The sequence below is a fragment of the Scomber scombrus genome, chromosome 8 (genome assembly GCF_963691925.1).
Source record: "Scomber scombrus chromosome 8, fScoSco1.1, whole genome shotgun sequence".
In the NCBI taxonomy this organism is placed as follows: domain Eukaryota; kingdom Metazoa; phylum Chordata; class Actinopteri; order Scombriformes; family Scombridae; genus Scomber; species Scomber scombrus.
The window spans coordinates 23,671,735-23,687,221 of NC_084977.1; the positions used below are offsets into that span (position 1 = coordinate 23,671,735).

Sequence of the window (15,487 nt, forward strand, 5' to 3'; positions counted from 1 at the left end):
CATTGCACCTTCACCAGCACACAGTCTATTAAAATGCAATAGTCACACTTTTATTCTGTTGCTTTATAAAATATCTTACATTCCTGAATGTTTTGAGAATATGTTGCCATGAATAGATAACACTTCATCTTCTGCCCGCTTAATCATGCCAATCATCTCCTACAGGTCCCAACCCTAAAGTCCCCGTCTGCTGCACCACTGCCATCTTCACCAACACCCACTTTTATACTGTCTTCCAAAGTGCAACAAGGTTTCATCACAGTTCAACTTCAGAAAATGTGACCAAAGCTGTAAAATATAGAAATGTCTTTTTTGTAAAGTTGATCATTTGCTAAAATGACAGGTATTTCCTACTCGTATTCTGTCTCTCTTATACTTTAATCACCTTTTCAACTTCAGGAAAGTTGTGCACTTGCTCAAATGAAATAAAAATTATTTGTATTTCAGTCATGAATCAGCTTACCCAAGTCAATATTGTTTTGTAAAAAATGTAAAAGATGTCAATTTAAAAAGCTCTCAGTACTCACATATAGTCTCAACAGTGAAACTTGTATCTGTGCACCACACTTCTTCTGTTTTTCATTAGATCTGCAGCATTTTTCTAAAGAATTCATCATGGCATTAGTACCACAGTTAGTACTGCAGCATTGCATGACATGTATATGAAAAGTGCTTGGCTGCATATGTTCATGTTCAATGTTTAGATTGGACTAATAACGTCATTTCTAATCACTTGACATCACTGGAGCCAAATGACACATGTAAAGAGACATTGTATGCCTGTTGTTTACCATGCAAGTAGAGAATAATATAGCACTGACCTTATGTACAAATAGAAATGTATAGCAATAGAATGACTGTGTTTATTTCAATGCATTATCTTTGACATCAGTGGGTGTGTATGCTGAAGCCTTGAAGTAAGCTCAGATATATTTTAATTTTTTTAATTTTATGTTTAAAAAAAAGCGTATTTCTTTTTGTTTTTTTGTTTTTTGTTTAACTATAATTTGTCTGAATTTGCTTGTTTGATACATTTTTAGCCTGCTCCAGCATTAATATGCATCATGCTTCACCCAAACTGTGATATGTGACATTTCCACACAGTTAATACAGCTATGCCTGTGTCAAGGTTTGTGATATTGATTTGAAAAGGCTGAGAATTATTATGTTAATATGCCCTTTTAATTACCCTTGTTTTTGTTTACTTTGACATTTTACTGTTTATAATTTTGTACTTAATTCTTTTACTCATTAACAGTTAGTCTTATTTATTGTTATCCTGTCTTTGTTTTTTGTAATTAAATGATATCAAGATACAACATACGTGTTTTGTCTCAGTAATCTGGCACTAAGTATGTGGTTGAAACAGGTATAATATTTTAGCTCTGACCTTATTTCACATTTTCTCTCTTGTGAAATGCAAACTTAGGTTTCTTATGAGTAAATGACAGTAGTGGGGTCATGGTTGTAGTTCCCTGTGAGGACAATGAGATATAGGCTACAGTGATAGTTAGTTAGACCCATTGAAAAAAAAATTGAATACTTTTAGGCAAACACATAAATGAATAATTGATTTAGAACTGCCCTGTCAGAATTGAATCCTGGGTAGTACGAATCCATTTTTGAACAAGCATTTGGAAAATAAAATATAGACTACAGAACGTATGATTTAAGTCCTCATCTGCTCAGAAATGGGGTTTTTAAGGTTGTTCTTTCAGTTGGATGTTTGAACTCCATTGTTCAAAATATGTATCTGCAAAGTTTGACACTTAAAAGCTGGCATTTATCTGCTGGAAAATGAAAAGTTTCTTTGTGCTTTTTGAAGTCTAAGTTACAGGGGTGTGCCCTATAAGCATGATTTTGAAATATTTTGGAAGCTCCATCAAATAAGCAACTTACACAAGTGTGATGTGGAAACATGAAGCCTCTGGTGCACATACACTGAGATTGGATTTTACAGTGAAGTAGGAGAACTCTTCAATGTAGAAGACACTTTCAATGTTGATTGTTTGTCACTGTGACTTTCTCCTCTCCCTCTTTATTTCTGCTTTCTCCCTCTTCCCCTTCTCTCCCTCTTCTCCCGTTCTCTCTCTCTCCCACAACCCCAACCAGTCAAGGCAGATGGCTGCCCACCTAGAGCCCAGTTCTGCCTGACGCCAAGTGCTTGCTCATGTGGGAATGTTGGGTCTCTTTAAATTAAATTAAAGGATACGGTCTTGACCTGCTCCATGTGAAAAGTGCCTTGAGATGACTTTTGTTGTGATTTGGTGTTATAGAAATAAAGATTGAGTGATTGATTGATTGATTGATTTATTGATTGATCTTGTGTCCAACTGTCAAAAATTTTAAATAAAAAATGATTACATATTCATAGAATCTGGATTCTTAATCAAGGAGAAGGGCGAGATGTAATTTCTCTTTCAACTTCTAACTAAGCAATTGAACTTAAAAAAATAAAACATTCCAGACAAATTAGTATTCGAAGTTTTTTATATATATTAAAACATGTTTGGAAATGATCTTCAATATAATAAATAAAATACAACAAATGTAGATAAAACCTCTTAGAGGGTTTTGTGTGGTCAAGCTGCAGGTGGGAGTAAAAGCCGAAAGGGTCTTCGGGAGATCATCCGGAAACAGCCGAAGTTGACCCCGACGACGTGACGCAATCAATGAGCGCCGCCAATTTGGATTGTTGTTTCTTCAAATCGTGGTCAGACGATACTCAAGTTTGTTTTTTCACAGACAAGGTAGTGTATATGAATGTTTATCTCTACTGTTAGTCTCGGTTTTCATCGTATGCTCAATAACAATACCAGTAATGACTTGCAACTCCTTCTTTGTTCTCAAACGCCTCCAACTTCCTTCTGAAAATGGAGGAAATGTTTTGCAAGCGCTGGTTTGTATTTTCGCCTCCTTTTTTGGCTGCAGATAGCTAACTTAGCTAGCTTCAAGGGAATGACTAACTTATGCATGAAAGAAAATCCACATTGGACATACTTAAATGAATTGATGGTCCTGTGAATCCGTAGAAGATGGGCGAGTAGCCCGGTTAGCTTAGCAAACGCAAATCTGTTTTCCTTTTTCATTACTTCACGCTAATTTCATTAACTTAATGGACTCTAGTGGTAATTGGGAAAGTCGCGTCTAATGTGTCAATATACATTAAATGTTTGCTGCATATAAGTGTTGTTATATATCGTAAGACTACTTCAAAGAGATGGGTTGCACAAAATACCAATTAGCACCTTTTTATTTTGTAATTAGGATGCATTTGCTCAAGAAGTCAGCTACCTGCAGGCTAAAACATCAAATGAAGGGCAGACCGCATTTTATCAGCGAACCACCTGTTAATTGAAGATCAATGACCATGATGCTGCACAGTTGATGAAATACAGAATCCTCCATTAAACAAGTCTAGTTATATTTTATCTTCCTGCCTGACAGTGAAGAGTAATGAGAGATCAGCGGCATATGGAGATACGAATAGAGCTAAATCTACAAGGAACATGGAAAAACTCAATGGAGAATCAGACGGTGCCCATGGTGTGTTTACTTGGAAATGGGGACATTTTGTGGTTCACATATGTAATCATACATTTAGATGAAACTCCTTCAGACATAATAAAACCGTCTTCAGTGGGAATTGTAAAAAAAAAAATTAACCCCCAAATCTTACATAGGACATCATTTATATTATTCCAATGGTTGTGGATCACATAGTCAGGACTGCTTTCGCACTTAAGAGACAAATGAAGCAGAAAAATGTAATTGTTAATGTCATACATTGTGAAGCGTCAGATCAGGAGTGCTCATTTGAATTTTCTTCACCACAGTTGTAATATTCACATTTGTTGTATTTCAGATTCATTTTAGGTGCTGCTGTTATACTTTTTGTTGATTATTCAGGTATCAATATTTAATTCGCTCAATTCTGACATCCATGGAATATCATGCACCTTGTTATCATAGCAATATCCACCTGACCATTTTATTCTTTTTTGTTATAATTCTTTTTTGTTTATATTTGTGTTAGTTTATTTAGTTAATGTATACAATTTAGCATTTCTTTTACATTTTTGCCTCATCTTTGGCTGCTGTAGCATTTTAATTTCCCTTTGGGATTAAAAAAAGTCTCTATCTATGTAATCCCAGCAGCAGAAGAGTTACTACAGTTTGGCTTTTCTTATTTAATTGATTCAGATAAGAATCAATCTGCAGAGATGCAGTTGTTTTTAAAATCCTAAACAAGGTCTCTTGGTGTGCTGCTTTTTCTCTGGGTTCTTGACTTGCTTGTGAACCCCTGGGTGAGGCCTGAGTCACGTCTTGCACGTTCAATTTGAGACAATTCAATTATCTAGCTACCTGGGATGATTTGACAAAAAAATGTTTTATTGGTTATTTTTTTCCCTCCCTGTTTCTTTTATGCTTTCCTTACCACCTTTTCTTCTTTCTCTGATTAGGAGACCATGGTGATCTTATTCCAGGCAAAGTCTAGCTACCACTGAGGACCACTCAAAGTATACCTCCCAAGTCCAAGTCTGCTGCCATCAGTAACCTCTATGGTGGGAAAGGCTTGAGAACAAACTACTTTTCTACACAAGAAAGGTGGTTGACACAAAAACACTTGGAAAGAAGAAGTGACGGGATTGAGAAAGAACAAACCGCGATACTTAAAATTCAGCAGACCAAAGGGGAGGAGTGGACAGGAGTGTGGAGAGAGGTGTTGGGGATGGGGCTGAAAAGCCAAAAGAGGACGTCATGGTTCACAGCGACTCTGCTTCCCCAATGAAAACACCACTATCAGTATCACCTCATTTAACGACTTCTGCTACAGCACCTCCCCTCGTGCCTCCCCCTTCAGATACTACTGGTCAGGATCTAACCAAGACCCCGGCAAAACTCCTCACTTCAGACATTACCTCCAACGCAGACTTGACCCAGCCCTCTACACAGACTCTTGCTGATGCTGAGCCCCCCGTTTTAACCCCAGGAAAAGCACTTACAGCTAACTCAAGTCCAGCATCAGGCTGGACCACCTCAGAGACAACAACCCCTGCTCAGGCCACAGCCAATGGACGCACATCAGGCAGAAAGAGGACTCCTAAGGCTTGTGACTGCTGTGGCCCAAACAGTACTGGTCACAATGTCAAAACCCCAGTCAGAGGAAGGGGAAGGGGGAGAGGGAGAGGGCGGGGCTTTGGTAGGGACTTTTTGGACACCCCTACAAGGAAAACTGGGGGCCAGTTGACACGCATCAAGAGCTTTGATTTGACCAAGGACATGGTAGAGGAGGAAAAGGATGACATGTATGAGTATGAGTATACTCAGTCACAACCCCCTGTTGCCCTGCCTGTCGATGTCTCCCTGCCGAATGGACCAATAAGGAACTGTGTTGCTCCAGAGAAAGGGGCCATGCAGAAAAATGAGGACATGTCGATAGAGGGTTCAGGGGATGCTGGCACAGGAGTGAAAGAAAGTGGGGACGGCAGCGATGTGGAGATGAGGTTGCCGGGAACGGCAGGCAGGAAATGGTCAGCGGTTAGAGGCAGAGGAGGCAGGGGTAAGATGGGAGCTACGTTTGCGTCGAAAATGGAAGTAGAAGTCGGAATGAAGACGGGCTCTGTAGGTGGTGTTGTCGGTTCTAAGACGGATGCCTTAACTGAATCAGTGTTAGCGCAGGTGCACGAGGAAAACAAGGATGCAGAGATGGAGCATGAAGAGCAGACAGACTCCATTTCGATTAAATCTCCGTTAGGAAACGGAGATACGATAAACCTGTCTGAAACAGAACTTGAAGGGGAGGACAGCATGAACTTGACTAAACCAGAAAATGGAATACTCTCCATTTCAGGGCAGTCAGGTTCTGCTTCAAGCCCAGGAACTCCCCAGGACCTCGACTCTGTGATGCAGGTGGACGAGACTCCTGACAGAACAGACTCGGCGTCCTTACCGGAAACTCTTTCCAACGGAAACGCCACCACACCAACAGACCATGACCACAGACCCACACCGACGGAGATGGAAACTCTTTCTTCTCCAAACCAGTGTCCGGTTTCAGTGTGCAGCATGCAGCACAGCTGGGCATTAAAAGATCACAGGCTGTACTGTGCGCCAGGGACCTGGGAGAAAAAGCAGGTGGAAGAAGAGTCGGGTACAGATCAGTCAAAGGAAACACACAGAGGAGAGATGGATGGAAAGAAGCTGAATAATGAAAGCCTGGAGCAGCTTACTGATATGGTCCACGGTAAGATGTGTGTTTGAGCCACCACATGAAATATATATCATCATCCCTCTCAGTTTGTTCAAATGAAAGCAGGATAAATCATTGATCTTTTTACACACTTACTTGAACTAATGATAGTTTAGTTAAGAAGTACTCTGGGATAATTTATTATTTCCAGAAAAAGAAATTAAAGATATGAGTAGCTGAGACTACTTGTGAACTGATACGCACAAATTATTTTTGTTTTGTTGTAACCTCTTGATCATGAAATGGTGAATAGAGCAGTTGTAGGGAATATAGTAGGAATTAGTATTTTCAGTATTTTTCCTTATGTTTTCAAAATAGTTTAATGCAGCAAAGTAGCCTGATATTTGGAATAGGTGCATGCTGCTCCAGAAGCCCTTATACTGAGCCTGACCGCCAACAGATATTTAAGATAAATCCTCATACCCCCAAAAAAAGAAACATTGTTTGTGTTTGAGAAAATCTTATCAGATCATTAAGTCATGTTATAATTTGTTGTGTGATTTCCTCTCATTTAGAATTTCTGGAGAGCTTCTATATAAAATATGGCAGTTTCATTCCTCTGAGTGAGACAGATGTCCTGGAGTACCTGAAGAAGAACGGCAACTGTGACCTCAGCAACAAGTTAGCATTTAAACACACACACACGTATATTTTGCCTAAATGCACCTGTCGGGATATTAATGAGGCAGCGTTGAACACTTTAGATACAATCTCTGCTGCCAGTAGAGTAGCTATAACAGAGGATTTAATCCAGTGATACAGGTGAAACAGTACTGTTCATACAAACAGCAGAAAGTCAGTTGAATGACTGTTGAAATCAAAACGGAAATGAGGCTGCATCTCTTCTGTCGATGTGTTTGCTTTAGGGGACTAAACATCAAAGGGGAGATGACTCGGTACAGGGCAGGGCTGGCCTCTGCTCCTATTTCGGGCTTCATGGTGATGTATAACAAACACACACTGAGCCTGGAGGACCTTAGCACACTGGAGGAACAGAACTGGCTTAATGACCAGGTAAGGAAGTACAGAGAGTTAAGCCCTGTTTCAAGCAAAAAGTTCCAGGAACTATGGAACCAGAAGAACTAGAAGTCCCTGTTGTGCTATTTTATGTTTCCACTGTATCTGAAGAACTGGACAGATTATGCAAATTGGACTCATGATGAATTAAAAAAAACGTCAGCATTTGAAATGCAGTAAAAACAAAAGGAAACAGCAGAGTCATCCTGTTCTTTACTGTTGCCTGATGTTTGAGATCGAATGAATAAATGAAAGGGATAAATGCAGAAGAGGAAAATAAAACTGAAACTCATGAGGGCCTGTTTACAAAATTACCCTATCTGTTGGGTGTTTGATGGTTATTCATTTCTGCTTTAGAACGTAACTGCCGCCAAACAATCAGAAAATGAAGACAAAATTCACTGTTCCCTATGTGGAAATGCAGGTGGAGGAAATTAGTCCCTCCACGGGTTCTTAGTCACGTGGGAAAGAATAATACAGCTTTGTACAGCAATGCAGAAAACTTACTTACTTACTCTACTTATCATTTTCTCAATTCTCACTCTGTCCAGCTTTTAGTGAGGATTTTAACTTTTGATTCAGACTTAGACTGAAACCCTTCTTCATTTCACTCCTCGTCTGTGCTTCTGGCTGTTTCTTGCAGATTATCAACATGTATGGAGAACTAATTATGGAGGCAACAGAGCACAAGGTAGGCGTTCAAAACATTGTAGCATAGGAATATATAAATACAAAATATATATATATTTTTTAAAAGGCCAACTGTAGGAGTCTAAAATTTTAATGGATCAGCTCAATGTCCCAGAGATAATATTTAGATTCTTAGACATGTTTTTTTTATTTTTTTTATTAAATTGTTAAAAGACTAAATGTGTTTTATTATTCATCTCTTACAGGTTCATTTTTTCAACAGTTTTTTCCACAAGCAGCTGGTTGCCAAGGGTTATGATGGTGTGAAAAGATGGACTAAAAAAGTAAGGAGGATGGAACGGTTTGGATATTTTAAAAAAAGGAAGAAAAAGGTCTGCACACTGTGGCTCCCTTAGATGTAATTTATGCATCTTCAGACTGATGAAGAGCATGTAGCCCCAAACGTCACTGTCGGATGTCTCATTAAATTGGATCTAAGGGAGCTACAGTGTGCAGACCTTTATCTATCTCTTTTACATCATGTCTTTGGTGCAGCACCTATTTGAAGTTTATTGGATGTGTGCATCTGCTACACTTTCTGATACAGTCTGGAAATGTGTAATTTTCTGCTGTTTTGACAGTAACTATAATAGCTGCACCTCGATATCATGTTCTCAGCTCTTAATCTGCTAACATTTCACAGTTAAAACAGGAAACCAAATCATCACTTTGGTGACACATTGGATCACTGTTAGCCTTTTTGTGTGGTCTGCTAACCCCTGTTGGCAACCAATGTCTAAATTCAGTGTGCTAACTACATAAAAGTATGTCTAGTAAATAGGTACTGTAATTCTTGTAACCACCATATCTTATAACTTTCAAACCACTGCACTGTTTCAACCTGCAAGTAGAGGAAGTCGAACACTAGTGTCAAACAGAAATGCTGATGAACTTTGAAACATTTGTCTTATATAAAACAGTAATTGTCTAATACTTGGACTGTTGTATTGAGCAACATTTTGTGGCTTAGATATCTAATTTGTGTTTGTATGATTATTTCAGGTCGATCTGTTCTCCAAGTGGCTGTTGCTAATTCCCATCCATTTAGAAATCCACTGGTCTCTCGTCACAGTCACTATGGCAACCAAAACCATCAATTACTACGACAGCCAAGGCATTGTCTTCAGACACACAACAGATGTGAGTGCCTCTGTGCATACTGTCATTATTTTGGTCTTTTTTGTTTGTCTGTGTTTGTAGATTTTGAAACATCTGTAGAGCAAAAGACCACTAATGAGATTTGATCATCACTAATCCAGGTTTCCTCCTCTGCCATGATAAGTCATTGGACCATCAATTTCTGGCGAGAAACTAGCAAGAATAACTAGAATTTAACTAATTTCATTGTAGGTTGTAGTGAACCAGAACAAAGTGAACAGACTTTATATTAGTAGATAATGCTGGAAGACACTTTGACAGTTTGGACAGACTGGTTTTTTACTTGTGTAATGTCATCACTTAAGAGTTTTGACTTCATTACCTATGGTATTAACATGCTATTCTATTACACACCCTGATAATTTATTGTATACAAATTCAACACATCTACAGCCAACTTGTAGCTGCAATGAGCAGTTTCAAAGTCTAGTGTTACAGACGTGTCGTATTTTGCACTGCCTGGACTGCTGAAAAAAATGTAATGCATTTGTTCATTCACGAGGAGTCAGGTTTTTGTGGAAGGGTTAAGGTGAAACTATCAATCAGTCAAAAATGTTAGACAATCAGTCGCGAGGATCACTTATAAAAAAGGCGAACCATCAAGCCACATGTTACTGGATTTGACTTGTAGACACAGTTGCGCAGTAGATTTGTTATTTGTAGACTCCATTGTGTCACCTTTGTAAACCAGAATTCAATATTTCCTGATATTTAAGTGGTCTGGGATCTAGTTCAAGACATGGTTGAATATTTGACACCATGTCATATTTTCCCCCATTTTTGCTCATAATCTCACAGATGGATGTTTTAGCTTTTCCAGTCCTCCTGCTCCCTTCTTGGAGACTATTTCACCTTCTTTAAGAGTTTCAATACATGTGCAATCCACACATACAATATATTATTTATTAAATCTGAAATTACATTAAAATTTACAGAAAATGTTTGGTTGGTACCAAAAAATATAGAAATACGGTAATTATTTCACTCTCACAGTGGAAATGTAGAAGCGTTCAAATTGTTGCTGAATATTGCACCAACGACTTAACCTGTATTCCTTTCTTGTTTGTTCAAATGGAAATGCCCACTCAGTACACACACAGTGTCTTCCTAACAGACTCGCTCGCTGTTAGAGCATGAAAAACTGTCCAGCTGCTGCGTGACAAGAGCTCTGGAGCAGAGCTGGAGCCTCAAGACAAATAAGACCTGCGAGTCACATCAGTAAAACCTACGTTAGCTCACATGGGAAGAAGTTTATAGAGGGACTTGGGAAAACGGCCTTTTGCCACTAACACATATTTGCTTCCACCAAAATCAGATTTTTTTAAAGCTACAAAATGATATAAAAAACAATTTACCTGCCCTTTAACACTGTGTGTGTGTGTGTGTGTGTGTGTGTGTGTGTGTGTGTGTGTGTGTGTGTGTGTGTGTGTGTGTGTGTGTGTGTGTGTGTGTGTGTGTGTGTGTGTGTGTGTGTGTGTGTGTGTGTGTGTGTGTGTGTGTGTGTGTGTGTGTGTGTGTGTGTGTGTGTGTCAGAACATTATGAAGTACCTTCAGTCTGAAGCTCGAGAGAAGAAGCAAACAGCTTTCCAGAAAGGCTGGAAGATCACTATCATCAAGGTAAGCCTGAAATAATTCATAATGCCCAGCAAAGTGGATGTTGGTCAACTTAAAAAATGACTGCAGAAATATTACTGCTAACTTGATTTTGATAAACAGAACATTCAGAACTGAATTGTTATCATTAAAGGCTAAATAAAAATTTGGAACACTGACCGCTTATTAAAGCAAATGGCTAAACCGTTTTTGTTTTTATGTCTATGTTAATTTCTTAATGTCTCACTGCAAAGTCAAATAAGTAAAAAATATATACATACACTGTTCAGTCCATCAGCTACAACTGAAATGTTTTTTTTCTGGCTCCTGGCTAACTGGGATTTGTTGACTCCTCAGGGTATTCCTCAGCAGAAAAATGACAGCGACTGTGGAGTTTTTGTCCTCGAGGTGAGACATTATTCTTTCCCACCTTTCCGTCCTCCCCCTCCTGTCTTTCATTCATCACATTGTCTTTCTGTCTTTGTCTGTCAGTACTGCCGACGTCTCTCGGTGAAGCAGCCTCTGCAGTTCAGTCAGGAGGACATGCCTCGCATCCGCAAGAGACTCTACAAGGAGCTGTGTGACTGTCGCCTCAACGACTGAATTACTGAATAACAGCCACCTTTACTCACTCACTGCTTACCTGGTTACATGAGACGGTCTGTATAAACCTGTCAGATGACCTGTTTTATTGACAGCCTGTTTCACTAGCTAACTCACAACCTGACTGTTTTGCAGGCAGTCACAACTGCCTGTGTGACTGACAGCAGTGGCAGGTCACTTTTGAGTTTTTGTGACTGAGTTCAATAACTGTCTACTTCAGCAGATTTTTACTTGCAAACTTGGAAAGAACTACTGACATGGCCCCCTACTGACAGCCCAAAATGCTGGACCCGTACACTTCAGGTTGCTTTTGCTTTCTACGTTCAGCATCCCCAGCGGATTTCAACCAAACAGCCAGTTTTAAGGACATGGGAGCTCTTACTTGGACTTATAATGCAGGCGTTGGACCAGCTCGGACCAATGCGGTGGACTTTTCTTTCCAAATGGAGTGGCCTTACATCCCGGATGGCCATTTTAAACTAAGTGACATTTTTAACTGTTTATTTTATGCTGAACTTAGCAACAGTGTCATGCTTACAGTTACAGTTGTTTTTAACATGTTATAAAGCTAGGAAGTGCGATTCAGTGGACCAACTGTTCACTTAAAACTTGAAGGTTTGAGTTGGTTTTGTTCTCTTGGACTACAAACATTTGCACGGTTAGAGGCCTACCCATCGAAGACTTCAGATTATCAACTGAATGTACTGATGACGTCTTCTTCCAGGCTGCCTCGCAGGGTGGTGACTTAACACCGTACAGGCTAATGGCGCATTTTGGCTGTGGCTTGAAACAGGGATATAATTTTGCAAGTTAGTTTTTGTTTATTCTTTGAGTGTCAGGTTTTTGTCAACTTACTCCAAATAATTTCTTTCTCAAATTCCAGTTTTCCCACCACATTATCCCCTGCATTTATTTTGTTTTGCTGTGATCACATCCTTATTGTAGGTTTTGCACAAGCATTTTTCCCCATTTTTTTTTTAGCTATAAGCCATTGTTTGATAACAGTTTGTTTGACTCCATCAGTTTGTCATGCTGGTTTTTAAATTTCATGTTAAGCTGTACAGCTAGCTGCTGATGGGAGGACCACAGTTTTGATTTTAACCAACCTTACACTGTCAAACTTCTTCATATAGAAGCATTAACAGAAGCAGAAAGACTTGGTTATAGTCTTGATGTTGAAACAAGTGGACCTCACTTATTTTTTTGAAATCTTCTGTCCAGCCTGGATTTTGTTGTTATATTACCTTATATGTATTTACATACTGTATTGTACTTTTACTGGCCAACTACTGTACATGCTTGCTTTGGCTAAAAACCACAGTGGTTTATTGACTGTTTTTATTGTTATTAAAAGGCCAATACTGCTGGGAAGTTTTTTGGAGGTTTTCTTATTGTATGAGTAGTGCCATACAAATCACACAAATGCTTAATTCATAAGTAAACATGGAGGCAACAGCATGCAGTGACAGGAATTATGTCTTCGCTCCACTTGTAGTGATAATTTAGTTTTTTAGGCGGCTAAAAATTCCCATTCTGATCAAATCTTGTGCATAGATAACCACATTTATCCAGTAGCGCCTTTTTCACGTTTTTCTTCTTTCAGGTGTCCTTGAGATCCAGCTCCGATAAAAAATAAAATGAATAAAAAGTCAGAAGAGGCATTGACTCACTTCTGATATCAATAACCTTCAGGGGAATATACAATAAATTGTCACTTTATATGAGCGGATAACAGAACAGACTTTCGAGTTAAATCTGTTCTTGCAAAGCAGATAATGACTGAGTGTGACTTCAAAGTTAATCTTATTATCAATCCTCTTTTCTCATCAAAGTTAAATCAAACAGTCTAGAGAATTAATCTTTTTTTCCTTAACTGAGAAATCAATTTCTGCACTTGATGAAGAAAAAAACTGCAGCATCGTTTTGGTTTGTAACAGATCAATGTACTCTTGTTGAGCTTAATTAACTAATGCATTACTACAATTAACCAGAAGAGGGGGGCCTATATTAGTCATTTTCATCTTGCAATAGCCATCCTCCCTTTTTTTTTTCTTGGCCTCCACCCAGAGCACACGGTCACAAATATGTCAATGGCCTTGGAGCTGGATAAAAGTTGAGTGTCTTGCTAAGGGCATCCCAACAGGAACACCTACTGACATGGGTGCTTAAGCAGTGCCTTCTGGGTGAGGGATAGTCTAATATTCATTATGCGGGTTGGACTGCTTAAATGCTACATACTCTAATGTCATAATTAGCATTACACAGGCCTGTAAATTAGTTGGCCTTTGAAAAGCAGGTTTATGCTAATTATGTGCATTACGTTAAAGCAGATTCCAGTTTGAGATGACTGCATTCTCAGTCTGTGGGGAGTGTTTTCTTCAGTTTTGCACAGATAAAACTTAGATACCTGCTGTGTTCTGTTTTTGATTCTTTGATTGCATTCAGTACTGTGTTTCATGTTTAATCACGTCACCTGAAAGAGCATTAGTATAATAGTATTACTAATTAGTGTGGTATTTAGTAAAATAATGATACATTTATCAAATTAGACTAAGTCTACAGCCATGTCAGCAGCTGTTTGGCAGATATGATGTTTTTGATGTTCACCATCATGTTATCATGCTTATGTTCTACTTAATTAAATTGTTTAATTCGTTTTTACGGTATTTCATAAACCGTTTATTGGACAAATCCAATCTATCCTATCAATAGTCAAGATATTTCAGCCTTCAATTTAAGGACATCATTTGTGGTTGACAGTAAAGATGTGAAGACAGTTTGGACATATAGTAGTGGTGTCTCTGTTTTCCTCTCACATCAAATCTAATTCAGCTCATTTCAGGCAGGTTAACTGCCAAGCCATGCTTTATCTCTCTAATGTGGAGAAAGGATAATGGGATAAAAGGCAGGAGAAAACAGCTCTCCCTGTGTGTGAGAGTTGGATAAATGTTGGCTAGGGCACATGTGATCTCATCTTCCAGCTGGACTTGTCCTCGGCTTTTCTTTCAGTCCACTTGCCTCTCTGTTGGCCCTCTTGTCTTCGTGACGCCTATCTGTCTGGAGCCCCCAACTTCAACTTCAGCTTTGCTTTTTCCCGAGGGAAATTTTGTTTTGCAGCCACGGCTTAAAATACTATACTATAAAACATAATATACTGAAAACATCCCACAAAAAGGACAATAAAACCAAAATATAACTCAGATGAATAACATATCGGGGCCAAAATAAAGTCACCGCTTTTGATGAATTAAATCGGACACCAACAGAGTTGCTCCTGTAACCCCGACATTTTAAAAGAATAACAGCAAGAACTTGTCCAAGTAAAGTGCCACAGTCTAAGTGCCAAGCGCAATGAGAGCCAGCTACATGAAAACACCTAGCCTATTGCACTAGTTCTGGGCACCATACATCTGTGAAAAGCAAACAGTTTAAAGTTTGTTCTTCTAATGACAACCATATACACTTACAACATTTCAAAGTAGTTTATGAGAAGCTGAGACAGGGAGACACTTTTCAGCCTGTGAAACTGTTTAAATATGATTTTTTTTTTGTACTTGCACTGAGAACCTTGAGTGCAGTACTGAAAGCTTATTTGAAAATCTTCAATTAAAGAAGGTCATCATTAACACTGCATACTAAAATCTGCTTTCCCTAAAAAAAAGAAAGAAGTAAAATCATTGCTGTCATCTTTGTAAAAACAATCAAGAATGTATCAATGAAATTCCTTCACCAAGCCACTCCCGACAATACAATACAACAACAGAGGCTCTGTTGAAGCTTATTACAGGTCATCAGTAGATATCAAAACAGAAACTGATCCCAGTTAGAGTAACCATTTGTGCCCAGTTCTTCATTTGTGAGTGACTGTAAAATCTATGGTTCTGTAGAGACATTTAACATGATTAAAGCCACTTTGAGAAACATTTAAAAATGTATTACTGTAGCGCCCCTCAATGGTGGTACTAAAAACAACACCATACCTTTTATTGACTGTTCCTACTCCTTCTATAATACTGAGAAATGACTAAATAATCTGCTGATTCTAATCAATGCTTCCTGCAGTTATTCGAACACAAAATCAAGGTAATCCAATGTCAAGACAATTTGCCCTTCTCTCTGAAATCCCCCATCCTCTCATTCTCTCATTCACTCCTCCTTATATAAAGCGTATAA

The 15,487-nt window shown here is 38.7% G+C and overlaps 2 protein-coding genes across 3 annotated transcripts in view; both read left to right on the forward strand.

The window, feature by feature from the left end:
- anos1b (anosmin 1b) overlaps positions 1-1,319 on the forward strand; it is a 49,952-nt gene extending 48,633 nt beyond the window's left edge. The window contains exon 15 of the mRNA XM_062424088.1: positions 166-1,319. The gene's annotated coding sequence lies outside the window, so the exon portion shown is untranslated. The remainder of the gene's footprint in view (positions 1-165) is intronic.
- Positions 1,320-2,676: 1,357 nt separating this feature from the next.
- On the forward strand, positions 2,677-12,677 carry LOC133985158 (sentrin-specific protease 5-like). 2 transcript variants are annotated; one of them, XR_009925439.1, is made up of 11 exons: positions 2,677-2,750; positions 4,464-6,247; positions 6,769-6,874; positions 7,120-7,267; positions 7,914-7,961; positions 8,167-8,244; positions 8,963-9,100; positions 10,652-10,735; positions 11,069-11,119; positions 11,204-11,370; positions 11,538-12,677. XR_009925439.1 is itself a non-coding variant. In XM_062424737.1 (10 exons), exons 2-10 carry the CDS (start codon positions 4,762-4,764, stop codon positions 11,312-11,314), a joined length of 2,250 nt encoding a protein of 749 aa, XP_062280721.1. In that variant the 5' UTR covers positions 2,677-2,750; positions 4,464-4,761; the 3' UTR covers positions 11,315-12,677. The 2 variants fall into 2 exon arrangements, 1 of the variants encoding a protein (XP_062280721.1); XM_062424737.1 differs by having other exon boundaries at positions 11,204-12,677.
- The last annotated feature ends 2,810 nt before the right edge of the window (positions 12,678-15,487 follow it).

Excerpts from the sequence above, each read along its gene's own strand:
- LOC133985158 (XM_062424737.1), top strand. The coding sequence starts at position 4,762 with ATGGTTCACAGCGACTCTGCTTCCCCAATGAAAACACCACTATCAGTA. Across the intron at positions 9,101-10,651 it reads TCTTCAGACACACAACAGAT|AACATTATGAAGTACCTTCA; the intron begins GTGAGTGCCTCT and ends TGTGTGTGTCAG. Across the intron at positions 10,736-11,068 it reads GGAAGATCACTATCATCAAG|GGTATTCCTCAGCAGAAAAA; the intron begins GTAAGCCTGAAA and ends TTGACTCCTCAG.